The 13419-nt window shown below is 36.6% G+C and overlaps 1 protein-coding gene and 1 long non-coding RNA gene across 2 annotated transcripts; one reads left to right on the top strand and one right to left on the bottom strand.

Annotated features, from left to right (window-relative positions):
• Positions 1-1091: 1091 nt before the first annotated feature.
• BCL10 (BCL10 immune signaling adaptor) lies at positions 1092-8637 on the bottom strand. The gene is made up of 3 exons (XM_081948270.1): positions 8445-8637; positions 4903-5191; positions 1092-2986 (listed from the first exon to the last, which is right to left on the bottom strand). The coding sequence occupies exons 1-3, from the start codon at positions 8514-8516 to the stop codon at positions 2631-2633; spliced, it is 717 nt and encodes a 238-aa protein (XP_081804396.1). The 5' UTR covers positions 8517-8637; the 3' UTR covers positions 1092-2630.
• LOC309389665 lies at positions 8508-11650 on the top strand. Its single transcript, XR_014174986.1, has 4 exons — positions 8508-8637; positions 9485-9589; positions 10024-10116; positions 11514-11650. It is a non-coding gene; the product is annotated as an uncharacterized lncRNA (long non-coding RNA).
• Positions 11651-13419: the final 1769 nt, after the last annotated feature.

Below are 13419 nucleotides of genomic sequence, written 5' to 3'. Positions count from 1 at the left end.
ACATACACTGAGAAAGCTATTTCTAAAAAATCAATTCAGTTTATTATACAAATGCTTCACAGATTGCCCACTTGTAAATATTTGTAAAGCATTAAATAGTAACCACAAACTTCCAAATATTTTTCCAATTCAACATTGCTTTATATAAGCATATATTTTTTAAAAGTATGATTTAAGAATATGATGATTATCCAAGACATTAATTTAATAGAACAGTATGTTATTTTTCATTATGTACCTATAATAATTCACACAGGTTTTGGCATACATGAAATGAAGCGCAATAGAGAGAAAGAACCCTGAATACTAAGGCACTAGAAATTTTTTTAAAAGAAAATATGGCAAAGTAATAGGGGCAATCAGTCCATAAGTATGCAAATACAGTATTTTCTTATAAATTTGACAACATCTGCAGTTAGTAGTCAAAAAAGGAAGTTCATGTTCTGTAAAACATCATGGAAGTTTGAGCTGAGGTAGCATTTGAGTTAAAAAGTTGTTAACAGAAATGGTCAGATTACAGAAGACCTAAAAATCAGTTAGATTTGATTGTGACTTGACACAGTTGTGTCCTGAAACATGGACAGGGCACTCTGTAACACAGCCTAGCACCAATTTGAATTCATATAGAACAGGTTTGGCTCTGGACAGTTAGTAAAGTGACCCCAAAAGGTTATAAACTTTTAACATTATGTGATTTATATATGTTAAGTATATATTTTATATTTGCTCAAAGACAATTCCTCTTCACTCAATGCAGCACAGGCAAGCCAAAAGGCTGATCACCCATAATATAGTCTTCTTAAAATACTGGACTGTAATCTTCTGCATGTCTAACTGGGAACAAGTTCTGTAGAACTGAGTGAAATAGCTTTCTAAATAACATGTGCAAACAAAAAGCTACTTATTTAATTTAGATAACTGGTGGCAGTTTCATCCAAAATGTTGTAGAAGAACATTTTTTAAATAAATGTTTTGCTGTCCCACAAGCCCCACTGAAGTTGTTTTGCTTTTGGCTAGTAAAATTTGAATTTAAAGTATTGTTTCCAAGAAACAGTACTTTAGGAAGGCCAAGAAACAAAAATGGCAAAAGATGAAGAGAAAGAAATGCTTTTATGCTACCTAGAAAATAAATATGCTTTTCAGTGAATCTCTTCTTTACAGTGTTGCACCTCAATCAAACCATGAGAAAAACAATATTGATATATGATTTTATACTCCCTGAGATGGCTTAGTAGAAATTATTTGTCCAACACAACATTGTTTCACCTTGAGAAACAAGCATAGAAATTGAGGTTTCATTTTAGAAATATTCTCAAGATTGTAAAAGTGCAAACTCAAACTAGAAGTAAGCTCCACTGAGCTCAAACTGACTATCAAGTAAGCATGCTACAGATATTTTAAGCTCCAATTCTTAAAGAACTGTATACATTTAATGCCTAACATTTTATAAACTCCCTAATTCAAAAGGGATTTCTTAATTGCTATTATTTTCAAAAAGTGTACTAAGAGAATTCAACCATTCAGAATAAAAGGCAGTACTTGCTTAAAAGCCATAATTAAGACTTTACATCAAGTGATGCAATCATAAAGTACATCACATGACCACACTGATCAGTTATCGGCAGTTCCAGAAGTCGCTAGTTACATTATTAAACAAGGACTGCAAATTATTGCAACTGCTAGTTTCCTCAACTTTTCTTGTCAGAAACAGGCAGGAGGGAAGCAAATTGGGATCACATGACTGTGGGATGCAGTGATGATTGGAAATCTAGGCCCGTTGCCGAGTGCCTGGATTACGTTCATGTGACTGCAGGGGTGCCACAACAGCCAGAATTTCATGGATTGGTTAAGTACTACTCATTTAGCAGGTCAGTGAACAAGCAGTTGTTAAAACAAGGAGCACCTATATAATATGAGGCCAATCAATCTTCATAGATATAGTCATAATACTGTAATTCAGATTTCCCCCCCCCCTTTGCTGAGGCTTTCATTACTTCCTGATCCTTCTGTTCAAACAGAATGCAATATTTTCTGAACATTAAGTGTTCAGTTGAAAACTTTATTCTAATGTACTAACTGTAAGAGAAATAACTCCAAACCTTAAACTGGAGTTTCGCTTATGCTAAATAATTGTCCTTGTGATTGATTTGCATAATTAGATAAACCTTTTAGTACAGTAGTCAGGAATCTATGTGACATAATTTCTGCAACTATTTTGTCTTCCACCACTATGTAAGAAGAAAATAAATTGCCTGACATTATGAACCGATGAACATAGTAAACTTTTTACTAAAGTGTAGAAATATATTAAATCTTTTAAGTATTCCCATATTGTTTTTCAATATAGCAATGCCACTATTTATTTACCTGTAAATCCCTTTGAAATCAGTGAGGCTTATTTCTGAATATCTATGTACAGGACTGTATTAAGATTTGCATAATACAAGCAGCTTCATGATTAGTTAAACATGAATATTTTTTGAAAATACCTACTTTCAGTTTTCAAAAGTAGTACAACCAAGTACAATAAGAAATTTTAAAGATAAAACATTTGGTTTTTTTTTTGCAAAATTATATAAGGCAACATTCAGCATTATTATCTTTTCAAAGTTATTCAAGAAAAAAACCCACTATGGAAGAATTGAGCGGGATCGTAAAGGTAGAAAGGGATTGTCACTAGAAGTGGTGGATATTTCCTCTTGCTCACTCTGCAATTCTGTTGGAATAGTAGGCGCTCCAGGATCTCCAGGTCCCGGAAGAGTAGAGAAAACAGAATTTTCCATGTTTCCCACCTCTGTAATAGGTAAATTCATTGAACAAAGAGAAGAGGCAGATACAAAAGCAGCTGTACTATATTCTTCTGGATGAAGGTAGGTGTTTTCTCTGTCTCTTTGTTTTTCAAAAAAATTTGAGTCATTTGACTGCGATCTAGAGAGATTGTTTGCTTGCTCACATACTGAAGCCATGCAGTTGCTGCAACGTGTTCCTGTAAAAAATATATTGGATTACTTAGTTATGATACTTGTAAAAGATATTCTAACTATTGCTATAACTTGCATCATTTAGACACATTTTTATCTATTTAACTTCATTGCTTTTTTTGACGTTTCAGATTTATATGGAATTTTAATCTCAAAATTAACCACCCAGACTCGCTTGACAATGAGGTGGGTGACATATAAATTTAATAAATAAATAAAATTCAGCTTAAGAAATAACCTCTATTGTTATTTCTTGAAGAAATGAGATGGTTTGGAAAGAAAATGTCTGGAAACCACAGTTATTATCCAGACTGCCCATACAGCCCTGGGATCAGGTTGCTAAGTAATTATAAAAAATGTATCTTTGCCACCTTGAAGTTATTAAAATGAAATCTTGTCAATGTGGAAAATTGGCGACCAATGCAGATCGTTTAACTATAGGGTTATATATAGCAACTACTTTGGATGATGTTTAAGAGGAGCACCATATATAGCACACTGCAGTAATTAATATAGGGCATTACCAGAGCATGGAGTACAAAAAAACCCCTGCTGTTTATGTCCCAGAACAGCAGTAGCTGCCATACTAACCAAAGGTTACGTCTTATGTAGTAATGAGCTTTATATCCCTGGCATTTTAGAAACAATTAATTTATAAACCTTCCTCTGCTGAAAAGAGACAAATCCCACCTATGTCAGGAAAATTACTAGTATATTTTCAGGAACTTGGAACTAAGCATCCATAAAATTTCCATTTTAATAAAATTTAGGTCGGTCACTGTCATCCAGTTACATAAATCTCAATGTCTCTACAGCTTCTTTTGAAAGAAAAAACTGTATTCATGCCATCAACAAAATGTGCTCCACATGTCCTGGGGACTGCCCCAACTGACTTAACACTGGAGAGAAAATGTGTTAAAATATCTTGTGATATTTCTGGTCAAAACTGCCAGAAAATTCCAAAACATCAACTAAGCTAATAGGATTGCACTCTCTTAATGCTATGTTGTCAATTTGGAAAGCCAAAGTAAAAAACCAGACCAGAACTCAAACTGAAATAGATGTAGAGAACCAGTTTTCTCTAAGAGTAACAGAAACTCAACTGCTATCACCATTTTAATATCTTGTATCCAAAAGAGATATAAACAACTGAGAAATTCTTACTGAATTTTCTAAATCTATTGATTACTCAGTGATGTACTTATCAAAATCTAGATCTATGCAATATATAGTCCACATCTAATTACAATTAGCCATTAAGGACAGGAACTGAAATGTCAGAATGTTAATTTTATAACTGCAAGGACCTAAAATCTTATTTCTGAAATCTGTCCTTTTGGTCATGCAAAAATGTTTATTTTTGAAGAGCTCAATAGACTTTTTATAACTCTATTATATATACACACATATATATCATCCCTGAATGTTAGTAACCTTTGAACCATTCAAATTAAACCCACAAGATATACTACTAATAAATGCAACAGAAGCAACAAAAGGAGGCTTCTGATTTAGCTACGGTCATACAATAAACATAACCGCTTGTGGCAAGTGCTCTATCATTGCCTAGTCTACGTCAACATTCTCAATGCTTGAGAATCAGAAATATTCTATAAGGACATGATAATAATACATCACACCCTTTCAGTACACATTAAAGACCTCAAGGGAATGAAGCTAGGTTGTCAATCAAAGCACGATTTAAAAATCATTCTGTAGCTCTTATATTTGAATACATATCATTATTCCTAAATTTCTGCTCCTTTATTGATTTAAAGGCAAATTACTTTGACTTACCTTGTTCGCGACTTACCAATTTCATAGCAACATACTTAAAAGTAAATATGCATAGGAATAGGCTATGTAGCTACATACTTTATAAGTCCTTTAAAATATACAGTATTCAGTTATTAAATAATACCTTTAAGACTTTCAAGTTTTTCATTTTTTGCTTTCAAGACAGCATCAGTTATTTTTTCTAACAGGAAGTTTTGTGTTTTTTCACATTTGATAGATTCTATCAAAGTGTCTAGTCCTTTTGGATGCTCTGCTAAATAATCCAGCAGTTTTCCAGCCTTTTTCCTACTTGAGGTTCGACAAGAGATTTCTTCAGTATCCTCTCTACTCAGTATTTTCTTTGAACGTAGGTAGTCAAAGTGTCTTTCTGCAATTATTTTGTCACACAGATAGCGGCGTAATCGTTCTAAAACCTAGCATAAAAATAACAGCGTGTTAATAAAAGATTAACTTTATCAATGCCTAAATTATTGTTTATATTACTATGAAGGAGCAATGAATCATAAATAATTCCTGACAAATAAGTTTTAGTTAGAATTTGCAGTACAATCTTTGGTAAAAACTACTACCGTCTTTCCCCGAAAATAAGACAGGGTCTTATTTTCTTTTGACCCCGGGAATAAGCACTTGGTCTTATTTTCAGGGAGGTCATATTATTTTTGAGGTGCAGGAGGCAGCGAGCATGGTCACCTCACGGCTGCTGCTGCTGTGTTACAATATTTTCAGGGAGGGCTTATTTTTCGGGGAGGGCTTATTTTAGTGCATGCGCTCAAAAGCCCGATTGGGCTTATTATCCAGGGAGGTCTTATTTTCAGGGAAACGGGGTAACATACTTTATATTATACTAGCCTAGCTATACTCTCATTTCAGTAACATTTAACTGGGTGAAATGGTGCATCCTACCTAGGGCAACAATTTTTGAACTAAGGTTGTTCAAATGGACTAACTTACAGAATGCATCCAAAAGATGGGATAACTCCCATGGCACTGAATTTTGGCAAATGTTACAAAACATATATGACATATAAAATAAAACAATTTATAATACAAGCAATTGTTATATAGTTCAACATGATGCATTTCTGAATGTATTCCAACTTTTACAGTTCCTTTGCCAAACTAAAGCCAGTCTGTTTCACCATGTTTTGTCCTTACAAGGCCTTCCTGACCCTTATATAGGTTTTACATGAGATGATGTTCTGGGATTCCTATTTTTTTATAGTCACATTCCACAGATTGATGCAATTGATATGATAAAGGCCTTTGAATAAACAATGAAATACATACTGACTTATTGTATTTATTGGCTGTCTCAGTTTTCAAGTGTCTCATTACAATGTCTCATGTTTCTTGGCCGTTTTAAAAGCCCACTTGAACATCTGGCATCTCCTTCCCACATAGAACTCTGCACTGTATGAGCCTAGGCATTATTTTGCTAAGATGTAAAATTAAGAATATTGTGTGATAGGTTGCACACTCAGTCAAAACTTGTTTTGATTGATTAAATAGCCTTTATTCTCAACATTTGCTAGTGTAGCTTGGTTAGAACCTTTACGGATTCTTTTTTTATTAATCAAATAAATAGGAGTTCAATGTATTATTTAATATACTTATCTATTTATTTAAAATGTAATATATTCTCTGAATGCAGTTCCAATATAAAACAATAAATACAATCTACAAGATCACAAGAGAAATTGACATGATCTTGAACAAAAAGTGAATATTCTATATATTGTAGATCTATACTTTTTGCTAGAAAAATAGGACAAAGGCAAAACCAACTTCCATTGACTCATTCATGTGCAACATTCAGAGATTAGGAAGGGGAATTCCTATAAACACTCCAGGTCAACCTGCTATAACAGAAAGACTTTTTATCCATTAAGGAAAACAAAGGGACCTGGAGTAACATGAGAATGAACGGAATATTGAAAGGAAATCTAGTATGGTGTAGGAGTTAAGATGTGAAATAAAGACTGTGGAAACTAAGAATCAAATCCATCCTTTGCCACTGAAGTTCCCTGGATGAGTTTGAACTAATTGTTATCGTTATGTACTATCTCAGAAGGACCCAATTGTTGCATGAAAATCTGAGGAGGAAGTGCTATAAACACTAACTGGAACTTCTAGGGCAGGGTTACCCAAACTGTAAGGTATACCTACCTTAGGGAGGTGAGACAGAGTAAGGGAGAGGTGTGAAGAACCTTTGTTCTACATTGTTACCATAAATCCCCCTTTCCAAAAATACTAGCTTCAAGTAAGTAACATGGTAATAGAGGAGGCAAAATCTTTTGTTTTAAATTTTGTAATTAAAAGCAAAGTTTCATTGCATTGTTTTCTTTGTCCATTTTGGTGGATTTGAATCTTTATGAGAGGTACATACAATAAGATTCTACTAAAAGGAGCTTTGATGGCAAGAGATTTGGGAGTCCCTGTTCTAAGAGTACAGAAGGATGGGAACAGAGTCCATCCAGTATCTTTTGAATGCTCTCTTTGGTTAACTGACGCATTTAATTAAAGTTTCTGGGAATTCAAACTGGGGTTTTTGGGAATCTACCCTTTGTCCCTTGAGGAAGGGACAAGGAAATTAATTAGGAAATAATTCATTTTGTTGCTATTATGTTAGGTAGTCTTCTATAAATGCGAGATAAGCAGCAAACAAATCTAGTAAATAAAATAAAATAAAAAGTCAAGAGACGTCTGAATAGATTCAGATTTGCCTCCTGCTCCTAAAACCTATTGACATTTCCTAGAAACAAAGATACTTTTTTTTATTTGCTTCAATTTTTAATTCTCATTTGTCTGTTTTAAAATTCTGACTGGGAAACATACTTTACTAAATAATGTATGGTATAGGTAGTCCTCAACTTATCACAATTGTGCCTGAAATTTATGTTCCTAAATCAGAAATTTGTTCAGTGAGTTTTGGCCCGTTGTATGACTTTTCTTGCCACATTTGTTAAGTGAATTACTGCAGTTGTTAAATTGGTAACACGGTTGTTAAGTGAATCTGGTTTCCACGTTGACTTTGCTTGTTAGAAAGTCACTTGACCCCGGGAAGCTGTGACTGTCATAAATACAAACCACTTGCCAAGAATCCAAATGTAAATCACATGACCATGAGGAATGCTGTGATGGTCATAAGTGTAAAAACAGTTATAAGTCACTTTTTCCAGTGCCATTGTAACTTCAAACGACGGTCACTACGCGAAACTTTGTAAGTCGAGGGCCACCTGTATTAATGTAAAAAAATAATAAGGCTCCCTCCCCAAATTGTAACAGATTTCGTCCTTCCTCTGCTAGCAGATGGAGACAAAGCAGCATCCCACCAAGCGTTGCTTGAAGCTTTCCAGTCAGCAGAAGGGAGCCCCACGCAAGGGAAGAATGACGTCACTGGGGCAGGAAAGGCCACACCTGGCGGAATTCCCCGCGACGGCGACTCTCGGCAGACCAACCGCCAATCCGCCGCCACGCGGAAACTTGACGCGCCAATGCTTGGCAACCACTGCCCTTCCTTCCCCCCCACCCCCCCGTCCTCCGATGTTTTAAGGACCCCTTAGGCGCCCCCTTTCTCCCAAACAAGGAACTCCAGGTCCCCTTACGCCAAGCGCGAGCGCGCCCGCCCTAGTCGCGAGCTCGCCGCCGTCGCTTTGCCTCTCTTACTTCCTTTTTCACCTCCGCCATTTCGTCTTCGGTGAGCGACCGCGCGGCCGCCGTCGGCTCAGCGTCCCCCATGGCGGAAACAACAGAGAACGCAGGAAAAGGCCACGAGGGAGAAGCGACCCTTTCGCGAAGCGAGATAGGCTTGGCCGGAGGTGGACTCCCTCGGGAAGAACTCCACTTCCTGTGTCTTGAGGTGAGCGACGCCACGCCCCTAACTGGCAGGCCCACGCGGAGGAGGCGTACCTAGTATCGCGCGTGCGCTTTCCACGGGAGAAGGCTCCCTTATTTAGTCGTGGGTGTGGATTTCCGTCGCGGTTTGTCACTCAGTGCTAAGTTTGGAGTTCGGTTAGTTAGTAGTATCCCAGTGCTGAGTGTCAAAGTGGGTCTCGGTCTCCGTTGGGTCTCGGAGACTGAGGACACAGGAGATGATTATCCCCGTTGATAACTTTGGAGCTAGGCCTTATGGTTGTTTTATAATAATTATTTGAATAGCCTGGCTGAATTGGTTTTACTTAACTACGTGTAAATTATTCATAAAGTAGTAAGATGAGATGAGATGAGACAATATAACCTTTTTTGTCACTTTTTTTCCTGTGAACACACTGGCACACTTTAAAAAATGAAATTCTGATGCCTGCTCTCATACGTTCCATTCACTAAGGCTGCATTACTATTACTATTAATCTTCTCATCGTTGGTATCACCCATCTCCTCCCACTTATGACTGCCTAACTGTAACTTTGTTGCTTGTATCCTTACGATTTATATTGATATTTATTATTTGCTGATTGCTTATGACTATCAGTAAGTGTTGTACCTTATGATTCATGATGAATGTCTTTTTATGTACACTGAGAGGATATGCTCCAAAGACAAATTCCTTGTGTGTCCAATCACACTTGGCCAATAAAGGATTCTAGTCTAGTCTAGTCTATATACATATGTGGTGTGTGTATTTGTATATACACACATACGCATGTAAGGAATCTACAGTAAAGATAACTTAAGAAATCTTTTCTGTTTCTTTTCTTTTTAAAAAGCCGCTGTGCAGTTTGCTTCAGCATCCATGCATGCTTGGCTGGAGAATTCTGAGAGTTGAAATCCACAGGACTTAAAATTGTCAAGGTTGGGGAACCCTGAACTCGGTGGGTGTGACACACTAATTTTTTTGGCAACATGATTATTTATTCATTTGTTAGATTTATATAGCTGCCAATCAGAGACTCAAGAGAGTGTTTGCTTTGAAACACTACTAAAACATTCAAAGTACAAACAGTATAAAAAATAAATAATATTATGAGGAAGTGCATAAAGAAAACTTTCAGTCATCCTTCCTCGCTCATCAATATGAGTAAACACTTCAGTTCATGGCCTGTGTGAAAAGCTAAGTGTTGAGGCCTTTCTACTGCTGAGAGGGATGAGTCCAAGTGGAGTTCTGGAAAATAACATTCTAAGAATGGCAACAGAGAAGGCACATTTTTGGGACCTCACAAAATAGCATTGTTTAAATCATGAGTGTCAAACATGCTGCGTCAAGTTGCCATCACGTGATGTTTCGTGATGTTTTTCCCCTTCGCAGAACTGGGGTGGATGTGGCCTGCGTATGACGCATCCGGCCCAGGGGCCGTCAGTTTCACATTGATGGTTGAAGGGACCCTGTCAGATCTTATAGGTGAGCAATTGGAGAAAGGCAATATTGTAGATGATCATGTTGAACTTTCTTAATCACAACTCCAATTAGAATTATACCCGGATTATGACTTGTAACTAGTGGACTCTGAGCAGAGATATTGCATGGAAGTACTAATGTACATTCTTAATTGTTTACCTGATCACATTCTGGAGCAGCTTGTAAGGTCTTATTATACTGCTACTTTCACAAGATGAAAATGTCTTCTCAGTTGCTGTTTTAACATCCCAATTCTGCTTAACTTCCACACTAAGGTCAGGGTTAGTTGCTGCCAGCTGTTAAGGTTTGTTTTGCAAGCCTACAAGTGTTTCTATGAGTGATGTTTTGCAATCTCAGTGGATGATAACATTTAGTTCCGAAAAATAATTAAAAGCAAGCACAGGGAAACTGAGCTCCCTTGGGGTCATGCTGCTTGTGAATATTGGCAGCCAACTTCTCTTGTGTCAAAGGCTCCTGTTTCCAATGTAAAGGCTTTTAAATGAAATGTGTGTTTTAGCTGCAAACCTTACACATATGGGAAATAAGAACAGCCTAAAAATGATTATGGCTTATGGATATATATAAATCTTGGCTTAACGTTAAGTAGAATAATTCTGTTAAGGATTACTCCAACATATTTAAAATAATTATAGTTTTTGGCATATTAAAAAGGGATGAACAGATAGCTGTTTTGGGATTGCATTTGTCTCCAAGGATTCTAAAAGTTGCCATTTAATTAATTTGTTATTGTTATATCCTTATTTTTGCTCAGGAGCTCAAAACAGAATATACAGTGCTCCATCCTCCCAATTTTATCCCACAAAAAAATCTTTGAGGTATGTTAAAAAAAGAATGACTGGCTCAAAGTCAGCCACTTAATCTTGGTGGAAGATAGATTAGAGCCTCTATGCTAGTGCAGCACCTTGTAGTTGTTAACGTGGCAGGATATTTCTTTAAATACATAGTATTCTGGTAAGTTGGTACTGAGAAATGGTAGTTGTTTGGGAAGGAATCGTGAAAATGAAGGAGTTTTGTCACTGGTGGAATTTGGGCATGTTAAATTTAATACTGTATGCTCTTTTAGTGAAGAGTGAGTGAGCTGTCGGAAGGGAAAGGGGACAAGGACAGGGGAAGAACAGAAGGTGTGAAGTGTAGGAAAAGTTGTATGGGGATGCCAGTATTTTTTGTTTTGTCCAGATTTGCTGGATTAATTAAACAACTTTGACTATGAGAGAACGAGTGAGCTGGAAAAGTTAAGAGAGCATTAGATGCTTTGGGCAACATGCCGCAGTAGGACAGTGTAGCCAGTGGGACTGGGGTCACACATTATGTTTAGTTTTGACCCTTGAGTGAATCTCATTGCTGACATTGCTGTCATCTGATTACATATGATTTTCCAGGAAAAAGGGAGAGCAAGAAGATGGCCATTCTGAGATCTGTTCTGGGGAAGAGAACTCCATCCAATGAAGGAGTGATATTGAAAGCATGGTGGAGAGTGCTCCAAGGACTGTTGGTGGGCTCCAAACTGCCCCAAGACAATGAGAAGAAAATTGTGCTTTTCTGAGGAAACAGGAAGTTGAAATGGACTTTTGAGAAGAATGTACTTGGTCATGATAAGGAGAAAGAGCAACATCCTTCTCCAGGTAAAAAGATGGCTCACCCGAACAGAGTTCCTGGACGGAGAGACCAAGTAGAACCAGATGAGAGTGGGACTTGGTGGAGCACAATTGGGGATTTTGGGGAAATATGTCAGGTAATCTGGAAGGAGTTTGAGCCTATTGGGCCTGAGAATGTGGACAGAGTTCTTATTGCTGTTCTCCTTTTGACAGCATAACACCCACTTCAAAATGGGTCCAATGAAGCTAGGATTTCAATAAACAAGCCACAGATGTTGTAAGAATTCTTACTGGAATGAGAGAATCGGTCTGTTCTGGAGAAGGCGGGTGTTGGCTTGCCTTAGTCCTTCTTTAAAATATCATTTTGTATCATTGTGATGTTACATGCTTCTAATTTGTATCCTCTGCCTTGAATTGTAATGAAACCAAATGTAGTTTTTGTCTTGACTTCATTTATTTTTGGAATGGTGATCCCATATAGACGTCATTCAAAGCTCGTGCTAAATGTTGGCTTGCCACTAGAGGTCTCTGCAGTTGAGTATATGAAGATGTTTTTGTTTCTCCACTCCCCTTTTCAAGTCATTTCTACAGTAGCAGAACTGTGCAGTGAGTGATCCAGATTAAAATAATGAGCATGGGCACACAAGTGGCAGCTATTAGCAGCACTTTTTAAAAAAATGTTTCCCCCCCCTAGGAAAGCACATTTGGTTGAAGTGGTTGCCAACAGGTGCTATTTGCAGATTTAATTCTAGTAGCAGTGAGTTCTTCCTGTATTATACTAATTGTAGTATACCTAGTTTACTACTTTAAGTTACTGAATTTTTAACATAAGGTTAAATAATTTGTCACATACAAATAAGGGAAACATAAGGACTTAGGGTGCTTTTTATAACTTAAAAGGTATATTCATCTTGACTCCTGGTGCAGCCTTACAGTTTTATTGGCAGCAGGATGGAAATAATTTCCTATTATCACCTTCTGAGATGATGATTAACCACCCAACTAGCTCATAATTCTTTTTGTAAGTGATACCAGGGATAAGTTATGTAATGCTTGAAACAGTAGCGTAGGTTGGAAATATGTAATGGCGTTTTACTTTTGGATAAAAGTAATATATAAGATATATAAAGCTGATATATAAGCGGTAGGAAAATTGGATATGCATGAAACTCCATTATTACCTGCAATAATATGTTCTGTTTATTTAAGCAGAGCTGCCTGCATTTTTAAATATTAGACTTTGGCCACTCTATATAGAAATTGGAGCTTCCAGATAACACTCTGAAGCGTTTACTTAATGTTCTGTTCCTTGGGCAGCTGAGCTGACCGGGTCATTTTTCCCACTAAGATGCTTCTGCTTTTTAGTTTAAAGGCACAAACTCTGGTGCTTTTTTTAGCCAAGCAGACTTATTTAAAAATTCAGTGAGGCACGAATAGGAGAAGAGAACATTGGCAATTTTTCCCTTTTATCATTTTTGCAAACATATCCAATTCTACATAATAATAAAAATGTAATAATTTAAATCAGCATATTAAATTTAATTATTAAACAATCACAATAGTATTAAGAAGAAAAGGAGGAGGAAAAGTTGATAAAATAATCCCAAAATAGAAAATGCTTGAGATATATGAATATTTGAAACATCTATATTCAATATTTCTGTGGAAAATAGAGTTGTACACAAGAAAA

Source organism: Natrix helvetica, assembly GCF_964273705.1.
Source record: "Natrix helvetica genome assembly, chromosome: 3".
NCBI classification, from domain to species: Eukaryota; Metazoa; Chordata; class Lepidosauria; order Squamata; family Natricidae; genus Natrix; species Natrix helvetica.
This window is presented reverse-complemented; position numbering and strand designations above follow the sequence as displayed.

Excerpts from the sequence above, each read along its gene's own strand:
- BCL10 (XM_081948270.1), bottom strand. The coding sequence starts at position 8,516 with ATGGGGGACGCTGAGCCGACGGCGGCCGCGCGGTCGCTCACCGAAGAC. Across the intron at positions 5,192-8,444 it reads TGGCGGAGGTGAAAAAGGAA|GTTTTAGAACGATTACGCCG; the intron begins GTAAGAGAGGCA and ends TTTTTATGCTAG. Across the intron at positions 2,987-4,902 it reads AAAACTTGAAAGTCTTAAAG|GAACACGTTGCAGCAACTGC; the intron begins GTATTATTTAAT and ends TATTTTTTACAG.